The sequence below is a fragment of the Rhinoderma darwinii genome, chromosome 1, assembly GCF_050947455.1.
Source record: "Rhinoderma darwinii isolate aRhiDar2 chromosome 1, aRhiDar2.hap1, whole genome shotgun sequence".
Taxonomy (NCBI): domain Eukaryota; kingdom Metazoa; phylum Chordata; class Amphibia; order Anura; family Rhinodermatidae; genus Rhinoderma; species Rhinoderma darwinii.
In genome coordinates this window covers 37,054,970-37,081,007 of record NC_134687.1, presented here as the reverse complement: position 1 = coordinate 37,081,007, position 26,038 = coordinate 37,054,970, and the positions used below count along the sequence as shown (strand labels likewise).

The 26,038-nt window shown below is 42.1% G+C and overlaps 1 protein-coding gene across 1 annotated transcript in view; it reads left to right on the top strand.

Annotated features, from left to right (window-relative positions):
• HTRA3 (HtrA serine peptidase 3) overlaps positions 1-25,758 on the top strand; it is a 48,963-nt gene extending 23,205 nt beyond the window's left edge. Inside the window, exons 3-9 of the mRNA XM_075857547.1 lie at positions 7,089-7,311; positions 11,327-11,521; positions 13,075-13,107; positions 14,612-14,726; positions 15,875-15,923; positions 19,220-19,315; positions 23,238-25,758. Coding sequence (XP_075713662.1) covers positions 7,089-7,311; positions 11,327-11,521; positions 13,075-13,107; positions 14,612-14,726; positions 15,875-15,923; positions 19,220-19,315; positions 23,238-23,403 — 877 coding nt within the window. The 3' untranslated portion in view covers positions 23,404-25,758. The remainder of the gene's footprint in view (positions 1-7,088; positions 7,312-11,326; positions 11,522-13,074; positions 13,108-14,611; positions 14,727-15,874; positions 15,924-19,219; positions 19,316-23,237) is intronic.
• The last annotated feature ends 280 nt before the right edge of the window (positions 25,759-26,038 follow it).

The following is a 26,038-nucleotide window of genomic DNA, read 5'->3' as shown; positions in this document are numbered from 1 at the left end:
TCAGTAGAGTCGGCAAACAGTGTTTCTTAGGTGTGAAAGCCGTGGTGGGTTTCCATAATAAAATTAATGAAGATGTCAGTTGTACAGATGTAGAACATATTTGGTTGATCCTTCCCTCGATCTGTTTCCAAAAAGGTGCAATGAGTGTGCATTCCCACCAGATGTGTAAGTAAGAACCCGGTGAGCTACCACATCTCCAACAGAGATCGGGTATGTTGCTATTCATGGCATGTAGTCGAACAGGTGTTTTGTAGCATTGTGTCAACAATTTATATGAGTTTTCCTGTATTGTAGTGCACCTGGAAAAGCCATGGGCACATGCCATTATGCATCTAGTTTCTGGTTCCGTCTGTGTAATACCGAGTTCTTTCTCCCATTTCTCCATATAAACTGGAGAATAAGGGCAAGTCATGGATATTATGTACTTATATGTGGTGGATAACAGTTTCAGTAGCGTTATTTTAGATCTTATCACTATGAATACAAAATCACCGATGTAAAACACTGATCCAATCAAAAGGAAATGTTTAGAATATCACGGGTCAAAAGAACCACGCATCAAAATATAGCACCAATAGAGAAATTGCATGTTTAACCCATAGTAATAAAAGTAACACATTTTATTATTATATATTAAAAGCCAAATACAAATACTATAAAAAAGACTGTACAAATCACATTAAAGACAACAGTGAGTATGCAAGGAAAAAATATAGTCGCAAACAAAATGGGAAAGAAGTTTTCACAAACCATCAGACACAGTTAAATAACTGAAATCGTTCATATACGGTAGTATAGGATATAGGGTAAATAACCTGGTATTCCTGAATGAATGAAGAGGGATAAATCAATATTCAAGAGTCAAGTGCCCCAGACCAGTGACCCTGCACACCCACCCAACCCGACACGCGTTTCGCTCAGAAAGCTTCATCTTTTACATTGTCTTTTATGTGATTTGTACTGTGTCTTTTTTATACTATTTGTATTTGGCTTTTAATCTATCAATAAAATGTGTTACTTTTATTCCTATGGGTTAAGCAGGCAATTTCTCTATAGGCGATATGCTATGAATACAAAGTATCACAAAATAGACCTGTTAGTACCTTCTCCTTTGCTTCTGGGTGGTGAACCCCCCAATTCCAGAGGATCCTCATTGTTAGCAAGCAAGGTGATAAGGCATTGGGAAGTTCCCCCTCAAGTAAATGGAAAAGTACTTGAGGGGGAAACAAACACTGGGCCTTTCTGACCTGGGCAAAACATTACACCATAATGAGGTGCCCATTTTCATCTTTGCTATGGGCCCCCCTTTCTTGTCTGTATGTCACTGGTAAAAGTAAAGGCTAAGCCGATTTGAAAAGCGGTCCAAGTCACAGTCGGCGTTAACAGAGCCTTAAATTGAAATTTAGAATGATATTTATTAAGAGAAAACCTTGCAAACGTAAAAATATTATAACTCTACCATATCGACTTATTCAATGTATATAAACTGGAAGGGCCACAAAAAATATATACATATACCCATCTCCTATTAAAAGACAGTAACAATATACACAGAACATGAAAACATAATATAAAATGAACAACTGTACATCTATATTAAATCCTTATGGTTTTTAAGATCTCTGCTTGCAGTCATTTAATGTGACCCTTCTTTGTTTATATACAGGGGATAAAAAACTGTCCTGGTCATGTGATTGGCACACAGGTGCGCGGCTCGTTACAGTTATATTACAGTTATCAGAGCTGTGTCTTGTAATCAGTCATGCACCTGTGTGCCCATCACATGATCAGGACAGATTTTTCTCCCCTGAATGTAAACTGTGAAGGCTCCTATTGAAAGACAGCAAGCAGAGATCTTGAAAATGGTTAGGAATTTATGCTAAGTTTTATTTTTTGCAGCATAATACCCTTTTAAATGATGGGACTGTATATATTACCATGGCATAGCTTTGGCCTACTATTTTATTTTACGGTAGTTAATAAACTTTATTACCTTGTTGGTTTTTCTGTTTGTGTTACCCCACCCACTATCCCCAAAATCGGGGGTAGTGAAGGCTGAAGTCTCCTCCGATAAATCTGATTATAGAAGTTACCCGTCTCATACTTCAGCACAATAACCTGTCTATTGATATAGTCATTTATATAGTTTGAAATTTGGTTTCACTCGAGCACTGTCAAGACTTTTGGTGACTTTTAGCTTTAGGACAGTCTGTACGAGTATGCTATAGGGAGGGCCAGTAGTAGACGTCGTTCCCGGGCCCTAGTCTTTATTGGGGCTCCGGAGGCCCCTCTGCCATGTGAGAAGAACTTCAGTATTATAAATGACACCTGGTAGGCAGGGGACCTGTAATTGATTTTGCATTGGGGCTCTGGCTTCAAGTTACACCTCGGACCTGAAGTACCTAATCATTGTTATCACACTTCTGCGTATTTTCCTCCTCCGTGATCTATATGACCAGGGAGATGATTGGCGGCAGGCAATACCGTATCTCATATGTCCGTGAAGCATGACACTACGGTCTGGGGTCTATGCTCAGGGTTGCTTCTTATTGGAAGACCTAAGTGTTTCTTAAAAAGCTGCTTGGATTATTTTAAAACTTGGCAGATCCATCTCTTGTCTGCACCACAGTGGTGAAATAAAATGATTATCTGGCATTAATAGCGCAGCCACAGGCAGGAGGGCTTCTCTCTAAATCACGAAAATTGCTGCTTGTTTCTAGTTTTAAATATAGAGGAAAGTTAAAAAAATGCAGTAAGTAATTTGTAATCTGGGGAAAGTGATTCTGCCAAAGTAAATGACGGCTCCTCACCGCTATAAAAATTCTGAAGTTCTTGCCATATAGTTTACACTGCTCCCTCATTCATATTTTGGAGCCTAGAAATCCTCTGTCCTGAAATGACTCAACACTACCTCGAGAAAAAAGAAGCCTAAGCTCTACAGGACATATATACACCCTGCGGCCCCCAAACTTCTCAGTTGCTTTATTTATTATTAGGCTACATTCACATGAGCGTGACAGATTTACGAGTGTAAAAACCGCACGTTAATCTGGTCCGTGTGCGTTGCGTTATTGCATCTGTGCTTTGCGAGTGGCATGTGTTTTTCATGCACTCGCACAGCAAATCTTTTTTTTTTTCAATGGAATTGATGCGCAAATTACGCAGAGCACACGGATGTCGTCCATGTGCTGTACGTGGTTTTCACTCACCCATTGTCTTCAATGGCCGCGTAGGTGCGTGAAAACACCAATATAGGACATGCAGTGAGTTTTAGGGCATGTTCACACGCAGTGGTTTCAGACGTAATTCGGGCCGTTTACACCTCGAAGTACGCCTGAATAAACGGCACCATTACGCCTCCAAACATCTGCCAATGGGATTTACGGTGTTCTGTTCCCACGAGGCCTAATTTTACGCGTCGTTTTCAAAATACGGCACGTAAAAAGACACCGTGTCAAAACGTTTTTGAAGTCGTTTTTTATTGACTCCATTGAAAAACAGCTCCAATAACGGCCGTAAAATACGCCGCGAAAAACGCGAGTTGCTACAAAAACATCTGAAAATCAGGAGCTGTTTTCGCTTGAAAACAGCTCCGTATTTTCAGACGTTTTTGAGTTTGCATGTGAACATACCCTAACGCAACGGACTCTCGCTGTGTGAAAACTCACGCATGTCTGAATGGCCCCATTGAAATCAATGGGTCCATGTGCTGCGAGTGATTTCCACGCACAACACACGGACGAGATTCACGCTCGTGTGAATGGGCCCTTAGGCCTTATTCACACGAGCGTATTTCACGTGTTACGCGTGTTAAAACAACGGACGTCACACGGACCTATGCAATTCAATGGGGCCATTCAGACATTCCGTGTTTTTCATGCAGCGTTTCCTCTGCGTGAAACTCACTTCATGTCCTATACTTGTGCGTTTTTTGCGCATCATGTACCCATTGAAGTCAATGGGTGCGTAATCACGGACAGCGCACAGACGCACATGTGTGTGCTGTCCGTGATTCACGCAACAGTTGCTAAAGAAATTATGAGAAAAAGAAAAACACCTCCTTCAGTTTTTTTTTGCTGACGTAAAAAACGTGTGAGATACGGATGACATACTCGCGTAAAAAACACAGACGCGCACCACACACGGATGTCACACGGAAAAACGCTGTTTTTTTTACGCGTGCAAAACGGACACGCTCGTGTGAATAAGGCCTTAGTGTAAGGAGCAGGACAAACACGTCATATGCAATGTGTTAATTAGATTTCCTGCTTGTTAGGAATTTCCTCTTCCTATTTGCATAGACAGAATAATTCGATCATAGGAATGATGAAAGCAGCATGAGGGGAATGTGTTGATCTTGTGGGAGACAGTGACCTGTCCACTCATGTCATTATATTAATGAGAACACAGAGCTGGATGGGTCTGGGACAGTGTTATAAGCTGGACTAAGGGCCCTTTTACACTGGCCAATTATTGGGCAAACTGATAATTGCCCTGCGTAAAAAGCAAACATCGGCTGATTGTATAGTTTTAAATGCAGAAAATATTATCGTTGTCGGCAGCACATCTTCCTGTGTACACAGGGAGACGTGCTGCCGACAAGATAATAATAATGTATGGGGACGAGTGATTGTAGTAACGAGCGCTCGTACCCATACTAGCTCCATGTGAAAGGAGCAAACGGGCGTCGATCATCGAGCTCTCTAGTTGATCGGCGTTCCTTTACACGGCCCACATCGAGCCGTGTAATAGTACCTTAATATAGACCACACTGATAGATGATTGGAAAGATGACAGCAGTAGGAGAGGTGTGTGTTGATATTGTGGGAGACAGTGACCTCTTCAATCATAGCATTATGCTCTTGAGGACACAGGGCTGGATGGGACAGAGACTACGGCACAAAGTAGATAAAAAAATACCATACTGATATATGATGTGAATGATGAAAGCAGCACAAGAGCAGTGTGTTAATTTTGTGGAAGGCAGTGACCTGTCCACCCATGTCGTTATGTTAATGACCACACAGGGCTGGATGGGTCAGGGACAGTTTTATAAGATAGACACATATAGACCACACTGATAGATGCTGGGAATGATGACAGAAGCAGGAAAGGCGTGTGTTGATCTTGTGGAAGGCAGTGACACCACCACTCATGTCATTATGTTAATGAGGATACAGGGCTGAATCGGCCAGTGTTATATGCTAGACTAATAAAGACCACACTGATGGATGATTGAAATGATGATAGCAGTAGGAGGAGTGTGTTTATTTTTGTGGAAGGAAGAGACCTAGCAAGAGGTGAAACAGGATACCCTCTATTTGAAAAAAAAAGAATTTTATTTATTTATATATATATATATATATGAATTTTTGTTATGGTGTAGTAATTTTTTACTAATGGATAGTTTACAATTGTATGGAGATTTTTGCATGCTATCCCCAATTCCTTGGCACGTATGGGTGTTCCACAGAGAAATCATGGACTTTAAAACTCTTTAAATTTTTTCCATATTCCAAAAATCTTGAAGATGTCTATAGTAATAAGGGCATGACCACACGTGGCGGATTTCCTCCGCAACTGTCCGCATCAATGCCGCACAGAATCTGCGTCGCAGATTCTGCTGCGGATCTGCACAAAATGTGCAGAAAATTGATGCGGACTAGCTGCTGCGGACTGCGGGAAAAGTGCTTCCCTTCTCCCTATCAGTGCAGGATAGAGAGAAGGGACAGCACTTTCCCTAGTGAAAGTAAAAGAATTTCATACTTACCGCCCGTTGTCTTGGTGACGCGTCCCTCTTTCGGCATCCAGCCCGACCTCCCTGGATGACGCGCCAGTCCATGTGACCGCTGCAGCTTGTGCTTGGCCTGTGATTGGCTGCAGCCGTCACTTACACTGAAACGTCATCCTGGGAGGCCGGACTGGAGACAGACGCAGGGAGTTCTCGGTAAGTATGAACTTATATGTTTTTTTACAGATACATGTATATTGAGATCGGTAGTCACTGTCCCGGGTGCAGAAACAGTTACTGCCGATCGCTTAACTCTTTCAGCACCCTGGACAGTGACTATTTACAGACGTCTCCTAGCAACGCTCCCGTCATTACGGGAGCCCCATTGACTTCCTCAGTCTGGCTGTAGACCTAGAAATACATAGGTCCAGCCAGAATGAAGAAATGTCATGGTAGTAAAAGACAGAGCATGCTGCGGACAACAAATTCCGCTCCGCAGCCTATGCTCCGCAGCGGAATTTTACGCCTCGTCTAAACGAACACTGCTAAATTAAAGTGTAAGTCAATGGACAAACGGCACCGCTGCGGATTAACGCTGCGGAGTGTCCGCAGCGGAATTTAAGTGAAATTCCGCCACGTGTGAACCCGCCCTTAGAGGCCACCAGAGAGGATTCAAGCTCTAATGCAGACCACAAAAAAATGTCCACACTTTCCAGGGTCTATATAATATTTTATGTCTGTCGTCTCCCGATCCTCCTTAACATGCTCCTACAGTAATGACTGGTATAATGGGTCTTCTGTATTCTTCACACTGAATACAGAGTAGTGAAAACATCACAGAACGTATGATCTTAAGAAGCATGTCTGAAGTTCAAGATGTAAAGGAGATTTCCCCTCCATAGATAGTTTTGGCATAGTGACGGGTATGACATGAATGTTTGCCCAGAGGGTTTGACCACTGGTACCCCAAGGATCTGGAGATTGAGTGTGCCTGATCCCCTGTTCTTCATGCATGGTCACCCCATGCATTGGTCATTCTGAATTATAGTGTATTAGAGATAGGAAAATAGAGGCGTTACTCACCATAGATCTAAAAATGTAGTCAACTTCCTCTTGGAGACTTGAAATAACAATCCCAACAAGATTCAAGAGTATTATCCGTTATTGAAGTCAACTGAAAAAAGGCTCATAAAAGGCTGACATTGACATTTCTGTATAATAATTTTTGGGGGGTAAGTCGTCATTAGGCAACAAGTCTGAGTTTAGCCTGATGATTGGTCAAAAGAATTACACTATCCAATCGATTGTTTTAGGAGATACGTGTTAAACAATATTTTTCTTCCTGTATTTTTCACAGGCATCCACTATTTGGCCGTAATGTTCCTCTGTCCAGTGGATCAGGATTTATCATCTCTGACATGGGATTAATTGTAACCAATGCTCATGTGGTAACAAGCACTAACACGGTCTCAGGGCAACAGCATCTCAAAGTACAACTCCATAATGGTCACAACTATGAGGCAACAATCAAAGATATAGATAAAAAATCAGATATTGCAACAATCAAAATTTACTCAAAAGTAAGTATATAGTATCATAAAAAAAATGATATATTCTAGTAACTTTTGGTCAGAGCTATATTCTAGCTGCAGGATCTAAATCTGTAGCAGCCATGGCGGGTGCTACGGGGCCCACGGCATTAGGGGGCCCATACCGTCAGCCGGCCCGGGCCCCCCCATGCCCGGTGGCTCCGCTAGCAGTCGCTATGGCTGCTACAGCCATAGCGACGCCACATTCAATAGTGTCTGCGTCCTTCAGACGCAGATGCTATTGAACCCTATGACAGGGCAGAGAGGTATCCCCCTGCTCTGCCATAGGCTACTGTAACAGTGGCATAGCCATAGGGGTCGCAATTGCAACCGGGCCCCTAAGCCTGGGGAGCCCACTGGGCCCCCGTAGCCACACAGCGCTGACCGCACTGGTCCCACTTCCTGAATGCTGGAGCACCAGCATTCACTCTGCCATGAGCGGCTAGGCGCAGGCAGGCACGATGTAGTGACGTCACAGCCTGATATGGTGGCAGCTATAGGAGCAATTTACTATATGGGGGCATTATACTGTATGGGCGGCATTATAATGTGGGGGCAGCTATGGGGAGGCATTATACTGTGGGGCCATTATAGTGTGGGGACAGCTATGGGGGCATTATATGGTATGGGTGGCATTATACTGTGGGGGCAGCTATGGGGGGCATTATACTGTATGGGGGCATTATACTGTATGGGGGCATTATACTGTGGGGCATTATGCTTTGGGGGCATTATAGTGTGGGGACAGCTATGGGGGCATTATACTGTATGGGGGGGCATTATACTGTGGGGCATTATACTGTATGGGGGGCATTATACTGTGGGGGCATTATACTGTGAGGACAGCTGTGGGGGCATTATATTGTGGGGGCATTATACTGTGGGGCAGCTGGGGGGGCATTACACTGTGGGGCATTTATGGGGGGCATTATACTGTGTGTGGGGCAGCTATGGAGGGCATTATACTGTATGGTGGCAGCTATAGGGGGGGCACTATGGGAGCATGAGATTGTGTGGGCTGAAGCGAGTGTGTATGGATGGGTGGGATTAGAAACGTGGCTTAAAAGAAAAAAAATTGCTGCTGCGCGCCGCATCGATTGTCCCGCTTTGTGATACTTGAAAGTATAACACTGTCTACAGGGGGTCTCCATAGCACTGTTTACAGGAGGGGGCTGTATAGCACTATTTACAGGGGGGCACTATCTACAAGGGCAGACTGTGTGTGGCACCCAGGGGAGGGGAGCACAGTCAAAAGTTTTCTATGGGGCCCAGTGTTTCCTAGTTACGCCCCTGGAGACTATCATGACTCCACTTTTCTCCCATGAAGTTACTCTCCAATACAAGTAAATAGTAGAATTCATCAACTGGCGGAGTAAGCCAAATTTGCAGTGAGCTATAAATATTGTAGAAATTGCGAGATTCAATGAATTCCTATCAGTGCATCTTAGGCCTTATTCACACGAACATGTATTACGTCCGTGATATGCGCGTGAAAATCACGCGCGTCGCACGGACCTATGTTAGTGAATGGGGTGTTCAGACAGTCCATGATTTTCGCACATACGCTGGGTAAAACTCACAACATGTCCTATACTTGGCCGTTTTTCACGAATCACGCACCCATTGAAGTCAATGGGTGCGTGATAATCGCGCACGGCACACGGAAGCACTTCCGTGTGACGCATGTGATTCGCGCATCAGTAGATTAAGAAATGAAGGAAAAAATAAAAGCACTTCCTTCATTTCTTTTTCTAATCTTCAAAACCGCGTGTCATAGGCATGGCATATGCGTGAATATCACGCGGCCACGCAGCCAACACTGATGACACACGGAACTGCAACACGCAAAAAACGCAGCATTTTTTGCGTGCGCAAAACGCACACGTTCGTGTGACTAAGGCCTTAGAGAGAGATCATCATTTTATTGATAAGAAGAGAGAGGATCCTCACATTGTGATTGACTGCCAGGGAGAACTGAGAGAGGAAGGCGAGGACCCATTATATGACCAAGTGACAGAGTAAAGCTCAGTCCACATCTCGTTTTGTGCACACGTTTGTGGGATTCGGCGACGTATACGTGTTTAAAGTTACAAAAACGTATGCATTTGTAACATACGCTTCTGTTTTTTGTTGTATACGTCATATACATTTTTATACGTTTTCACTTGTAAAAATGTTACACGTTTTTTGTTCTTGAGCCAAATCATATAAAGATTTGTAAAGTCAAAATATAAAGGAAGAAGTAGGGAGTGGCCGCAGTGTTTTCTGGCGCCAGTACTGAGGGTCTTGGTAGAGGGAGGAACCAGTTTGTCTCATAATCTGGGTAATTTCCCATATTAGGTGACAAAAACGTATACATTTTAGGTATGAAAACATAGGGTTCAAGATTGCATACGTCGTCATTGACTTCAATACAAATAAAAACGTATACATGTGGTATACATTAGAGCATCTGTTGTGGCCATAGAAATCAATATACACGCTGGGGTACACGTTTTGACACTGTTTTTTAATGTCAAAATGTGCATGTCAGATGAACAGTAAAAACGAGTTGTGAACTTAGCCTAAATATGAGCATGGCTGGCAATAGTAGCTGTGAGGTAGCTACTTCCTGTCCCAAAAGCTGAAGTAAGAGGAGTTTGGCTCACAACCAGCTATAACCATACAAGAAAAAAATCAAAGTCACTCTCTCATTCATAGTTGTAAAGTATTTGATTTGTAAACATAACTAAACACACATAATGCTAATAATAAGAATAGATTTTTTAATTTAGGACAAGTGCTACTTGACGTAAACCTAAACAAAGCCTTGCAGCAGAAGCAACAGTAAGGCTGGGCTCACACAACCTATTTTCAGACGTAGTGGAGCCGTTTTACGCCTCGAATTACGTCTGAAAAAACGCCTCCAATACGTCGGCAAACATCTGCCCATTACTTTCAATGGGTCTTACGATGTACTGTGCCGATAACCTGTCATTTTACGCGTCGCTGTCAAAAGACGGCACGTAAAATTACAGCCTCATCAAAAGAAGTGCAGGACACTTCTTGGGACGTAATTGGAGCCGTTTTTCATTGACTTCAATGAAGAACAGCTCCAAATTACTTCTGTAAAAGACACGGCGAAAAACGCCAGTACATGCATTTACGTCTGAAATTCAGGAGCTGTTTTCTCCTGAAAACAGCTCCGTAATTTCAGACGTAAATGCAGTTATCGTGTGCACATACCCTAACTCCTGCAAGCTCAGGTCTGCCCACCCTTGCTCCAGAGGAGGACTGACCACTGACCATTAAGACAGTGCCTAAGAGCCCATGGCCAGAAGGGGCCAACAGCCCTTTAGTCAATTAAAACATTTCTTAAAATGCAAACAAATGCAAGGTCTACCAATCCAATGTATTTACCTAAACCCAGTATATCACGGCTATAGTGGTTGGCAAGTGACCTGTGAGCTTTAAAGGAGTTATCCGAGATATAAAAATTGATGGCCTATCCTTTGTTGAGGCCATCAACATTAGATCGGTGGGGGTCCGACTGTTGGCACCCCCGCTGATCATCTGTTTGAAGGGGCCACGGCACTCATACGAGCGCTGCAGCCTCTTAATTGTTTACATGGTTCTTCTTTCTGTCCGCACTTGTACGTGCCGTTACATTTGTAGCGGCCATTCAAGGTATTGCACCACTGTCCAATTCAAGTAAGAGCGCCGCAGCCCCTTAAAACAGCTGATCGGCGGGGAGGCCAACAGTCGGACCCCCACCAATCTAATATTGATGGCCTATCCTGAGAAAGGCCATCAATTTTTATAACCTGATAACCCTAAATGCTTCGGGACCCAGATTGGGTTCACTGTGCCACTGCTGCCCAAGAGAAAAGTTCAAAAGGGCAGAGTCACCGGCAGCCTAGAATAACCAGTAACAATACAGCAGGTAGTTTGAGGGATTATATTGACATTATTTAAAAAATTTCACTTGGATTTTCCATTCCTACATATTACGCTGCTCTTGTTTCAGAAAAAGTTACCCATCCTTCTGTTGGGTCATTCGGCAGATCTTAGACCTGGAGAATTTGTGGTGGCTATCGGAAGTCCATTTGCTTTACAGAACACTGTAACAACAGGAATCGTCAGTACAGCTCAGAGAGATGGAAAAGAACTCGGCTTGAGGGACTCGGATATGGATTATGTGCAGACAGATGCCATCATTAATGTAAGTTATGTCTGCCCAGATAGATGAATGTACTGAGGACTTTGTTCCCTGTGGTCTTTGCATCTGGTGCTTTTCTTATGCAGGGATATCATACAATAGTGAAGATCTGACTCTGTGGTCAGACCCCCTAAATAGCCCAATAAAAATCCTTGTGGTAGATATACTGGATATGTCATAAAAATTCAAATTGGTGGGACCGCTAGGAACCCCACTAACTCCAAGAACCAGAGGTGTAACACGAAGTTCCTGAGCCCCAATTCAAAACGTGTTAAAGAGCCAATCCACCTACAGTACTATGTGCCATTTATAATACCGGCGTCCTCTTATATTACAGAGGGGCCTTCGGCCCCCTCAGGCACCAGAGTGCAGCTGCTACCTTGCACCCCTTATAGTTACTCCACTGTTGAGAACAGTACCCTGTCCCCATTTCTGTTAAAGAAGTCTCCTTGCGTGCACAGTCACTCTTCATTAAAGTCTACAAGAGATTCAGAGGCAGCAGAGCAGTCTCGGGTATGGTGGTCTTCAAAGTCATCAGATCCCTACCAGTCATTATTTCATGGATATCTGGGAAAAAAATTCTGCATCAGTTACACAGAAGCGCCCGACGCAAGGAGCAATTTTTCCCCAGATATCCATGTTTGATGACCACGTCGAGGAAACTCCAGCATAGGAGGTATCCACCGTGGGTCTTCTCCAGAGGCTAGCACAGTGTACCGGAAACTACATCAGACGAGCAACAAAGTCAAGTTGTGCTGACGATCCTGCACAACTCTACCAGTTGAGTCGATTACAACTTAACTACAAATAAAATATACCAGCAGCATATACAGTACCACCCTAGAGGAGCGCCGTTTCTCTTTTTGTTTTTTATCTCCAGTCATTATTTCATGACATGTCCAGAAAAATCTCTTTAAGAGTCATGGTGTGTAATGCCTTTCTTTCTTCTTATTGCATTCTATGTGGAGTGAGGAGTACTGCCCTTCTGGTGTCCAGTGGTGGCTATTAAAGTTATAATAAATTCCATTTATGCCCTTTACCATTGCTGGCAGGTTATAGAGTGTATAGATGAAAAATATTTGATGAAATCAATAACCAGGGGCGTCTGAGATAGGTAGCTACAACACTAAAGCAATATTTACATACCTCCTAACAGATGACTCACGGATTGTGGGACATTTTAAGCCCCACCCATGCTTTAGCCAGGTACCCTCACAAAATAGCCTGATAATGCCTCTTTTTGTGCAAATTTGCATCAACTACTCTACTTTTGAGGTCAGGCTCGTGGGACAGTTGGCAGGTATTTACAAAAATACTGTGGGTACAATTCTTAAATTCTATTCCGTTCTCTTCAGTGAAAGTAGTAACATGGACATGGCTGTGACAACCCCATTCACTTTCATAAAAAGAGGGTAGTTGTCACCAATAAAAAAGAAAATCAAAGTTGTAAACGGCCTCACAAGGGTAAACAAACAAAGTAATAGACAATTTGGGTGGAGAGCCCTTATTTTTGAAGTTTGATATCTTGAAAGTAAAATATTCTCTTTTTTTTTTAGTATGGAAACTCTGGAGGTCCTTTGGTGAACTTGGTAAGTATTGATATCTTCATATTTTTGGACCTATCATAAGTGAATAAACAATAGTCATGTGAACTATAACCGGCTTATGGCATTTGGTGTAAATATCAAACTTTATGGGAAGTGGGAGAGTGGACCTTCCAAGCAGAGGTGTAACTTGAATCTCTTGGGTCCAATAACTGTAATAGGGCGACCCGAATATCCTGTGTCTTTAATAGAACTCGTCTCCTAATATATATTGCAGAGGGACCTTTTGGGCCCCCTCAGGCTCCAGGGCCCCCGCTGTAACTGCTACCTCTGCACCCATTTAGTTATGACCCTGCTTCAAACTGTGGAAAGTAACCAGAGGGCAAAAGTAACAAAAAGTTGTACAGAAGCTATTATGATCGGCCCGACATGCTGCTGACAGCTACTATAGGGAAAAAGCAGGAGCTACTTTAATTCTCTGTAGCAATGCAAGCTTTTAAATTACAATGATTCTTGGTTATGCAGTTCTCTCATATAAACATTAAAGGAAAGCTACCAGATCATCTTTTTCAGAATTTTCAAGTTACTAGTTACGAGTTTCTGTGTCCCCATGACAACACTTCCTTTTCTGTGCTTTGGTACATGGGTGTTTATCATAGGGTCACTGGATCTCATATCAACAAATCAGAATCTAACTATAAGGTGGAACTAAACTTTTACAAAACTTTTGACATATCAGTGACATGTCAGAAGTTTGGATTGGTGGGGATCCGAGCACTGAGACCCCCACCAATCGCTAGAAAGAAGCAGCAGAAGCGATCTGGCGAAAGCTGTGCTATTTCGTTTCTGATCATTTTTTTTCCTTGGAGCGGTGTGCGGGCTCAATAGAAAGTCTATAAGTCTGTATACCACTCACTTGGCTTTTTGAGGAAAGTTGATCAGAAACTAAGCAGCACAGCGTTCACCCGAGCGCTTCTGCTGCTTCGTTTTGGAGATCGTGGGGGTCTCAGTCCTCAGACCCCTACTGTTGAAAACTTCTGACATGTCACTATGTCAAAAAATTTTAAAAGTTTAGTTACCCTTTAATTTAAGACGAGATCTTACTGGTTCTTACAAGGTCCCAGTGACCCTATGACAATACTGAGCTGCCAGGCAGAGGAAGGAAGTGCCGTTGTGCGGACACAAGCAGATAAGCTCCTCTTTTAGAAGTTTTATAGCCTCATATTTGTATAAACCAAACACAAATAAGATATTTTTTTATATCTTTAAGGCTTACACATGGAATTTGACATTGGTTTCATGAAATCTCAGTCACGCATTGGTGTTTTACATAACCTGGTAACATTTCAGGGCAATCTCGGCAAACTTTTGGATTTTTTTTTCCATAAAAGTCCAAGTTGTGAAGTCCTGGACTGAAAAAAATTACTTATATTTGCATTCGGCGTGATCGTCATATGGAAGGGAGATCTCTTATCCTTTTTTCACACACTAGCAAAATAGTAAATTAAAATTAGTGCAAACCTAATTGTATTTGTATTGTTCCATCAAGGACGGAGAGGTGATTGGAATTAATACTCTGAAAGTAGCCGCTGGGATTTCCTTTGCAATTCCTTCCGATCGCATCACCAAGTTCATGACCGAGTCACATGACAAAAAAATTAAAGGTAAAAAAATGAACAAATACTGACTTAAAGGGGCTTTCTAGTTTTCTGTAATTCAATTCTAATTATTGTATAAATAAAAAAGTTCTACAACTTTCTAAAAGACTGTTTTTCAATTCCTCACCATTTTAAAAATGTTTTTGCTGTCGGTGAATTAAAAACATTCTTGCTTACGTTCAGAGGCAGCAAACCAGCACCTACATAGTTCTCTAGGCTGAGAAGTGGATACAACTGTATGCAGTCTAGGCAATGTCCTGTGAGCTAAATACATCCACAGCAACGGTAGTTTGTTATATTGTATCAGTCTGGAATCCAGGTTGTTTAGTTCAAAGAGCATTTTCTAAACTGGATCCACTTCTCAGATGAGAGCAGGATTAAGTCTGTACGGTTTGCTGCCTCTGAATGTAAACAAGCGTTTTCTTATTCACAGACAGCAAACAAACTTCTTGAAACAAAAAGTTATAGGACTTTTCATTTATACAACCGGAAAACCAAGGGGTTAGCTGGTTTAAAATACCATATTAGGGAATTGAGAGTTAATAGGGTGGGATACCCTACTCATGGCCTCATCTATCAACCAGAGCGGGCAGCAGCTGCAAAAAGCGTCTCTTGGGATTACACGGACAGCCCATTAACTTCAACATGAACTATATAATTTGCCCGTGTTGGTGCTGCAGGGTAATTGAACTATTGTTGCTGGGTTCCCTCACAGATTACAGTTGATCGCTGTGGTTCCCTATAATCATCTTATCATCGGGGGCGCTTCTAACAAAATTAGATTTTCTAAAGCTAGCCATGGGAATTGGCCAAACAATCATTCAGCTGACGCCAAATTTTGGGCCGGAATTACTGTTTATTATAGCCTTGTATATGCATCTACACAATATATTCTATTAAATAAATAAAGAGTAATGCACAGCTAGCAAACATATTTAGATTACATAGCACACAACAAGTCAAACATTTCCATACTAAATAATTCAGTAGACAAATAGCCATTCCTGACCTTCTGATAGCTATCCATGTAATCTCTGCTGGAAGCGAGCAGTCTGACCTTTACTAAATGTGAACAAATATTTTCCTATTCTTTTTTACACATTTTAATGGAGCCTAAAGTAAAATAACTGTCTTGACATTGTTTGTTTCTCCAGACGGGAAGAAGCGTTTCATCGGGATAAAGATGTTGACTATAACTCCTGCGTAAGTTCACATGAGAGAATTGTATTGTTGCCAAAATCTTTTTTTTTTCATCTTGCTATGGAAAAGTTGTAGCTGTGGAGACAAACTATTACAAAACTAACTTCTGGCGACAGCCTGTGTGTATGAACTCCCGAGAATAAAAGCTTTTGGAACCGAATGTGAACTGAGATTGACTTGCAGAGTGTATATATATATATTCAGATTTAAGGAAAAGCAACGTATTATCATGATATTTATGACAGCAGTAGAAATAAACAAAGAGCATACCAGTGCCCCGGATAATGAAAAGCTCTTACATTATAACATGCACTGGTTTTCCTGCCGAGCCTATGTTAGTCCACATAATCAAATAGAGTAAATGCTCCGAACAGAGCAACCTCATCAGGAACCTAGTAATTCTGGTGCCTGAAGAAACCCTATTAATCCCTATGAGCCCCTATGAACTATATGCTGCTATGTTCCCCTATAAACTACTATTAATCCCCACAGATGTGTCCTTCCTTACCTTTTTTCTTATCGCAACATATCCTGAGATGTGTGGCGTGAGATGACCAGCTTTGAAAGAAAACATGATTTTGCGATACTCTGTCACGAGATGTCTATGCTATATGTGTCTGTGTGTGGCCAACCAGTGATTGTGGTGTGAGTTGCAGCCTGTGAAGAGTTTTGTTAGCATGTCGCGATATAGTATTGTATTTGTTTCATGAGAAATTAGAGTCCTTAACCAAAATCAAACAAAGGTAAGGGTGGACACATCTATATATCCCTCTATGAAACCCTATTAGTCTATATGTCTTCTATAAAACCCTAACAGTACCTATGGCTCCTATGAAGCCTTATAAACCTATCAGTCCTTATGTCCCCCTATATGGGCCTATATGTGCTAGGGATCTAGGGAACCTGGATCTTGTCTATATTTTGTTACTAGTATAGAAAACCTGTTACATGAGTTTTCTAGCAAAAGGAATGATAAGTAGTTATAATTGTGCTGTTTGAGAACGACGTTGTTCATTACAGGCTCGTCTTACTTCAGGGTTTTGCCTTCTTAACGCCTTGTTTTCGGAATTGGTTTCTCATTGTTCCTGGCGTTCCTCTGCACTCATAGTTGCTCTTCTTATTCTCTGGGCCAAGTATATATATGATGATTATCAGCATTGTCCCTTTTATAAGCGAGCGTGATCATACCTAGCAGCTACGGGACAATCCTGATAATATATATTATTAGATAACTATGCCTGCAATTCTCTTTTGTAAAAGAATTGTGTCTTGGTATTTTTTTGACATAAAATAAGGGAATTGCATGCACAGTAATTCCTTAATTACCCCTAAAAATAAGAAAATCGTGAATCAAATAAAAAATCGTCAATAGGGTTGACAAAAATCTAGATGTTATATTTTTGCAAAATCGACCAGCCCTACACACAGTGATATCTCTGAGTACAGATAATGTAGTTGTTACCTGCCTCCACAGTATAATGCTCCCCATAGCTGCCCCCACAGTATAATGCCCCATAGCTGCCCCCACACAGTATAATGCCCCCATAGCTGCCCACACAGTACAATGCCCCCATAGCTGCCCCCACACAGTATAATGCCTCCCATAGCTGCCCACACACGGTATAATTCCCCCATAGCTGCCCACACAGTACAATGCCCCCATAGATGCCCCCACACAGTATAATGCCCCCCATAGCTGTCCCCACAGTATATTTCCACCCATAGCTGCCCCTTACAGTATAATGCCCCCATGCAGTATAATGCCCCCATAGCTGTCCCATACAGTATAATGCCCCCATACAGTATAATGCCCCCTTAGCTGTCATATAGAGTATAATGCCCCCTATATAGTATAATGCCCCCTCAGCAGCTACCATATGAGCCCCCCTCCCATACCCAGTATAATGCCCGCATATGTACGTACCTAATAGAAAAATAATAACATAATTACTTACCTATCCCCGTTCCCACGTTGGTTGGAGAATCCTTCTCCTCCGGTCTGTGCTGTGAGTGACTCGGCGCAGATAGGCATGATGACGTCACTACATCGCGCCTGCCTGCGCTGAGCCTCAGTATGTCCTAACAACAGGAAATATGGTCAGACGTCCCTGGGGTCCTTTAATGGACCCTGCGCTGTCTGCCCATACCAGGTATAGCCATTGATCGCGTCACAGGGATTTCCTGTGATGCGATCAAAGTGGAGACCCCCTTCTCACTTTAGCTTTAAATTCCGCGATCAGCTTTGATCGTGGCATTCAAGGGGTTAACAGCGAAGAGAAGGTTTTTTTCTTTCCGATGATACAGCCGCTGCGCCTCTCATCGTGGCGCGCGGACACTGGCTGTCACACAGGACGAGAGTACTCGTCCTAATGCATCAAGTACCCGCCGCTCAGGACAAGTATTCTCTCCCTGTGTCGGCAACCAGTTAAAACCTCAATTTCTGAATCTTGGAAATGTTTGCAAACAAACGTATGCCATTTCTGAAATAATTTTTTGGCTTGCGATTCGGGAACCCCCACAGATTCAAGTCTGTCCATCTGAATGTATATTTTCATTTGTGTCATGATTTCAGTCAATGACGGTAAGTGAGGTTGAAGCCAATGGGTAAGTATACATCTTTTAGCCACTAATAGCAAGGCAATTAGCGCCTTTAAAGCATGACAAGTATCAGGCATTGAGTGAAACAACAAAGGTAATGAATTAATATCTAAGGAAATCCCCCAGGTGTCCGCTATCAATGAATCGATGTCTACCCAGTACGATTCTATATTAGGGCATGTCCACGTGTCATGAAATAAATCAGATTTCGGTGTATTACATCTCGGGCAAGCTAGTAATCTATCTGGAGCGTTTGGATGTGGCGGTATGTTAAAGCCATACATGGCCCTATGTATAAATTTGTAATGTGTTTCCCTCCATAGTTCACATATTACAGCTTGTTTAACTTTATCCCAACCTTCTAGTAACCAGCTTTGAAAAAAACATGATTTTGCAATATACTCTGTCGGGCATTGTTTATGCTATATGCGTCTATGTGTGGTCACACAGTGGCTGTCATGTGTATTGCAGCCCGTCGAGGGTTTTGCTAGCATCTCGCGATATTGTATTGCATTTGTATCGTGAGAAATTGTAGTCCTTGAAGAAATTCACAGAAAAGTAAGGAATACATCTGTACATGCAGAGACACTGCTGTGTGTGTGGCAAGTAATAATAGGAGACATCTGTGATAATTTCTCATACCCATGTATGTATCAATTTTAAAATATTTGATAAAAAGACATCATTGTATTTGGTTGTAGACTTGTTGAGGAACTCAAGTTGAACAACCCAGATTTTCCAGGTGTAAGCAGCGGGATTTATGTTCATGAAGTTATGTCCAATTCACCATCTCAGAGGTAAGATCTAAAGATAAATATTCTCGTCATTATCCCCTAAAATGGCCTGTTACCTTTGCTTATAGCTCCCTGCACTACATGTAAATAAAATGCATTGCAGTTGCAGAAATGACCTAAGATATGATGGGTGGGACAACCTGAGACTAAAAGCTGCTGAAATCTGATGTTGCTGTGTAGGCCCTGCATAAAAGTTCCCTAAGAACTTATCTAGTAAATATCAAGTCACATAGTAACTAATATATGAGAACAGAGGTGCAACTTGCCCTAATGCAAAATGTGTAACAGGTGCCCCCCACCTGCCTTGTGCCATTTATTGTCACGTTGTGTACGTGGACCCACTGGGCCGTACCACCTTAACGGTATGGCAGCTGGCCAACAGGACACAGGTAAAAGTCTATAGTTCGTATAGGTGTACCTGTGGTATCTTCAGACAGTAGCATGGCAGGCTCGGATAGGACTTTGGCGGCAGGTAGACACCAGGCGTGGTGTAACAGGACAGGCATGGAACACAGCACAGCACGACTCCAACTCAATACGGTACTTGATCAGGAGAGCACGGGATACAGGTTGCAGGTAGCAGGAACAGGAAACACTGGGAACTGGAAGACACTAGGAGAACATTTGAAGAGACAAACTAGGGAAACGACAACAAGGCTCAGGCAATACAGGGAGAGGCAGAGCTCCTCTTATAGTCCAGGGTGCTCTGGGAGCAATCAGCTCAATCTCACACCTGGCTCCTTAAAGAGGCTCTGTCACCACATTATAAGTGCCCTATATTGTACATAATGTGATCGGCGCTGTAATGTAGATTGCAACAGTGTTTTTAATTTAGAAAAACGATGATTTTTGACGGAGTTATGACCTATTTTAGCTTTATGCTAATGAGTTTCTCAATGGACAACTGGGCGTGTTTTACTTTTTGACCAACTGGGCGTTGTGGAGAGAAGTGTATGACGCTGACCAATCAGTGACCAATCAGTGTCATACACTTCTCCCCATTCATTTACACAGCACATAGTAATCTTACTAGATCGCTATGTGCAGCCACGTACATACAAACTGACGCTACTCAAGTGTCCTGACAGTGACTATACATTACCTCCAGCCAGGACGGGATGTGTATTCAGAATCCTGATACTTCTGTAGCATTTGTGGTTGATTTACAGCAGAGCAGGCGTAGTCTCGCTGTAAATGACAGTTTATAGCGTAATCTCGCAAGACTACGCCTGCTCTGCTGTAAATCAACCACAAACGCTAGGGAAGTGTCAGGATTCTGAATACACATCCCGTCCTGGCTGGAGGTAATGTATATTCACTGTCAGGACTAGAGATGAGCGAACCGGGACAACCGAACCCGGTTTCGGTCCGAACATCGGGAAAAGTTCGGTTCGCAGCGAATCCGAACTTCACCGGGTTCGGCCGAAAACGTTTTGACCGAACCCGGCTTATGAGTCACTGATTTTCCGGTACGCGACGTCAGGAGATAGTCACTGTCTAGGGTGCTGAAAGAGTTAAGCAATCAGCAGTAACTGTTTCAGCACCCTGGACAGTGACTTCCGATCACAATATACATCAACGTGTAAAAAAAAATAGAAGTTCCTACTTACCGAGAACTCCCTGCTTCTTCCTCCAGTCCGACCTCCCGGGATGACGATTCAGTCCAAGTGACCACTGCAGCCAATCACAGGCCAGTCATGTCAGCCAGTCATGGGCTGAAACGTCATCCAGGGATGTCGGGCCGGATGTCAAGAGAGGGATGCGTCACCAAGGCAACGGTGACGCGTCCCTCTCTTGGCATCCAGCCCGACATCCCTGGATGACGAGACAGTCCATGCGACCGCTGCAGCATGTGATTGGCCTGCGATTGGCTGCAGCAGTCACATTGACTGAAACGTCATCCAGGGATGTCGGGCCGGATGTCGAGAGGGACGCGTCACCAAGGCAACGGCCGGGAGGCCGGACTGGAGGAAGAAGCAGGAAGTTCTCGGTAAGTACGAACGTCTTTCTTTTTTTTTTACAGGTTGCTCTATATTGTGATCGGAATTCACTGTCCAGGGTGCTGAAAGAGTTACTGCCAATCAGTTAACTCTTTCAGCACCCTGGACAGTGACTATTTACTGACGTCGCCTAGCAACGCTGCCGTAATGCCGGGTGCACACATGTAGCCACCCGTCATTACGGGAGCTCCATAGACTTCTATGGGCTGCCCGTGCCGTTATCACGGCCACGATTTTTATGGGCTTTCTTGAATTACAAATTCGGTCCAAACTAGTTCGGTCCGAATCAAACTTTTTCATGAAATTCGGCGAACCAGCCGAACCAAACTTATCATAAGTTTGCTCATCTCTAGTCAGGACACTTGAGTAGCGTTAGTTTGTGTGTGTGTGTGTGTGTGTGTGTGTGTGTGTGTGTATGTGGCTGCATATGCTGATCTAGTAAGAACACTAGTGCAGCGTAAATGAATGGAGAGAAGTTTATGACACTGATTGGTCACTGATTGGTCAGCGTCATACACTTCTCTCCACAATGCCCACTTGGTCAAAAAGTAAAACACGCCCAGTTGTCCATTAAGAAACTCATTAGCATATGCTAAAATAGGTCATAACTCACTGCTGTAATCTACATTACAGCGCCGATCACATTATGTACAAGATAGGCTACTCATAATGTGGTGACAGTCTCTTTAAGGCTGGACTAAGCTCGCGAGCGCACCCTGGTGGTCACTGTGGAACAGGACGGCCGCATGTGCAGACATCTCTGGAGAGAAGGGTGTCGACTGGATGGAAGGAGTTCGTGGTCAGCGACCACGGACGTTACATTTATAATATACTGGTATCTTCGTATGTGGCAGAGGGGCCTGTGGGCCTCCTAAGGGGCCAGGTGCAACTGCTACCTCTGCACCTCCTATAGCTACACCCCTGTATTAGCACAAAATTAAATACACTCATGCATTCCATTTGTCTTCTCCTTGTACTCCTCCTTTGAGGCAGGGTTTACTTTCTATACTTAAAGGGGTTATCTCAAGATCATCAGTAAATACCTATCCACAGGATTAGGTGATAAATGTCTGATCACTGGGGGCCCACTGCCGGGACCCCCACGATCACAAAAACAGAGGTCTTGAGTCTATGGGACTGAGCATAGCGCACGGCTGTTGCCATCAGTCCTATAGACATTATATGGAATGGCTCGGTGTGTGTGCTCATTCGTCGCTCCATTCAAGCTCCTCCTCACTGCGGCTCGGGACCCCTATTCTTGTGATCATGTGGGGTTCCCAGCAAGCAAACATTTAGCACCTATCCTGTGGATAGCAGATAAATGTTCATCTTTGGACAAACGCTTTAAGTAACTTTTTCTAATGATAAAAAATAATAATAATAATAATGCATAAATAAAGTCACCAGGAATATAAAAAAATTATTCAAATAAAAAAATGTTAGGTTTGTTGGACTTTTCATAGTTTTTGCACATTTGGGTCTATTGATACTCAGGCCATCAGGGCTCTTTTTGCCTTTTAGGTATCAATACTACTACTACTACTAGTTTCCAACAGCAAATTACAAGCGATTGGGCTTTAATAGTTTAGCCCTATTCAGCCTTGAATGTTTTTAGAAAACAATAGGACTGAGGTCTGCCATTTAGTTTATTCTGAGGAATGAAGAGAAGATTACACATGATTTCCCCGAAATGAACAGGCCACCAGTGGTGGTGGGGTCCATGTAAGTAAAAGCTTTTGATGAAGGAAGACTCCAACCAGGGAAAAACTTTAACGTTTTTGGGTGAACTCTTCTTTAAACTAGCACAAAATACATAATTATTATTTGACCATTCAAGGTTGTGGACTGGGGTTATTAAATCCACTGCATAGTATAAAAATGTCTACAAATAAGTAATAAATGATTGTATCATTCTGCACTTACAGAGGTGGAATCAAAGATGGTGACATAATTGTGAAGGTCAATGGACGACCACTATTGACATCAGGCGATTTGCATGAGGCCGTAAAGAATGAATCTCCTTTACTACTCGAAGTTCGAAGAGGGAACGATGACCTTCTATTTAATATAGAGCCTGAGGTTTCCATGTAATTAAGAAGACAAAAACGAATCTACAATACAAGGTACCATCAAGGACATGAAGCTCTAAAGTCGAGGTCCACAGAATGGAACCATGCGAAAGACCCTCAGAAAGATCTCATGCGTCAACCAAAAAAGACCTCAGAAATGAGACCGCTACCAAATTCCTGTCTTGCAAGATATCCCTCACAAATGACGACTTGTAATAGGTATACAAAGAAAGTGATATACAGTGAAACCTCTCCAATATCTCATGTATTTTGGCCCTACTCTTTGAGATGACCACCCCTCTAGTAGACCATTTTTCAATGCAATATTGGGTGGTCGTCTCAAAGAGGTTTTATTGTATAAATAAAAAGGAGCATATCTCTTGTTAATGAGCACTTGCATTCTGGTGGACTGCAATGCTTATTTGAGCCATGTCCGTACTGTACTACATGAACAAGGAACTTGAAGTTCAGCCCCAAAAATGCTGAGCATTTGTTAATATATGAGGTACCGAGACAACTAAGGAGCATCACAACATTGTCTGCTGCACGTGACTTTCCTTAGGCAAATAGAGTAGAATATATTGTCATATAAATGCCATAGTAAAAAATAAATTGCCAACATAGTAACATATCACAGCTTAAAAATACAAACGTGCACGTAAACATGTCCACCTTTGTATACCATTGTTTGTATATAGATCTAATCCCCATAAAAAGCTGAATAACTTTGTAAATTGTTTGCATTGCATATCTTTTACTAATCCTGAGTATTAAAATCCAGAGCTGCATTCAAAATTTTGCAGGTTGCTATTGGAATCAGTCGACTAATTGTTGTCAGACACACCCCTAGAGGTTTACCTGAGCTCCTAGCTATTATACAGTGGGACAGTTCATTTTTCATGCATTAGATTACAAATCACCACAGTATGTTAAGTGCAGATATAGCGTCAGTGCCAGGTTGGGAGTTTTCAGCTCTGAAGCCTGTAGAATTACGAATGCAGCTTTGGAGTATAATCCAGGCTGTAACTCAGGACCAGTACAAGTTAAGTTATGCAATATGTAGAGGTTTTTATGTCGAATAATTCTATATGTAAACTATAAAATGATGTTCAGAGGTGAGCATACACTTGAAGTTGTTGTACCACCTGAATACATTCTAGTTGTTTAAGCTTTAATTGTGTACATGAAAAGTGAAATCCTCAATATAAAGACATTCTGGTAAGAACTCTATCCATAAAGAGAAGATGTGGCAAATTCACCACAACCAGAGACTTAAAGGGGTAATCCAGAGAGATAAAATTGATGGCCATGGCACCTCCGCTGATCAGCTCTCCTTGTGTCTACTGCACAAGTTATAATATTGGGGTGTGTATGTATTGTAGGGTTGGCAATATTCTGGTGTTTATGGTTTTAGCAGTCAAATGCATTAACGTTTTATATGACAAAATGATTTTTTTTTTATTAGTAGCGTTTATATCAGATTGTGTAGACTTTAATGTGGCAATAGCAGTGCTAATGGTTTTGCTATGTTTGATTTCCATCTAGGCAAATTGAAGATTTAGTTCACTGCAGATTCAAATGGAAATATATTCATTATCTATACAGATGAACTCAACTCAAATAGGAATGCCCCATGCCAACTGATATTTGTATGGCATAGCTCACACAATAGTTGCTTCTATTTAGCGCAGGCTACAAGAAAACGTAAAATTATATACTATACAGAAAAGTAAACGTTTTTACAATGAATTTGGAATATTTTTTGATGCCTGTCACTATATTTTATAAGAATAATCCTTAAGCTTTGGGGCAGCCCTACATTTATGGGTAGAGTTAGGGCTTAAAGTGAATTTACACTTTTTAACATAATGTTGTATTTAGGTCCAACATTATGTCCTGATCAATTTCTTAATAGATCTTTATAGTGGTCAGGGCTCCGTTTCTCTGATAAAGAGCTGCAAATTCCCTGCATAGACCAATGATAAAATTCCGGCTGCTTGCAGCCACCACTAGAGGGAGCTCAAAAGCTTAATGCATACTGTGTTATTATTGAGTTTAAACAGTGTGCAGTAAGTTCCTAAGCTCCCTCTAGTGGTTGCTGAATGTAGTGTCCTATGTTAACCTCAATTACATATTTACTTCCAGGTTTAAATCCCTTTATGGGGTAACTAATTAAAAATAAGTGAATTTATCTTTCTGACTGTAGGCATTGGAAAATGACATCAGAATCTATTAGTTCTGGGACATGTTGAGTAATTCTTATAGAATTAATGCCTTATCGATGCACAAAAAAAAGTACTTTTTATGAAAAAGACCAATGATTATTCACTAATGACTGTTTTTATTTTTGACAGAAGGCTTTTCTATGATAAATCATGCAGGTCATATATTATGTATTGCTTGTACATCTCTGTTGTGAAAATAAAGTTGTTGTAAAAAATGTAAAGACAAATTGTTTCATGCGTTCTTCTTTTTAGACAAATGAAAACGTGCATTCAATGGAAAATGTCATAAGCTGCCTTTGCCTATCATTATGATTTTGTTTGCATAACAGGGAGAAGTGTCATCTTCCTAACCTTCCATCAGTCTGTAGTTCACTTTCCCTGCCTGCGGATTCTCTGTAAATTTTCACCAACCTCCCCAGTCACTCAAAAATC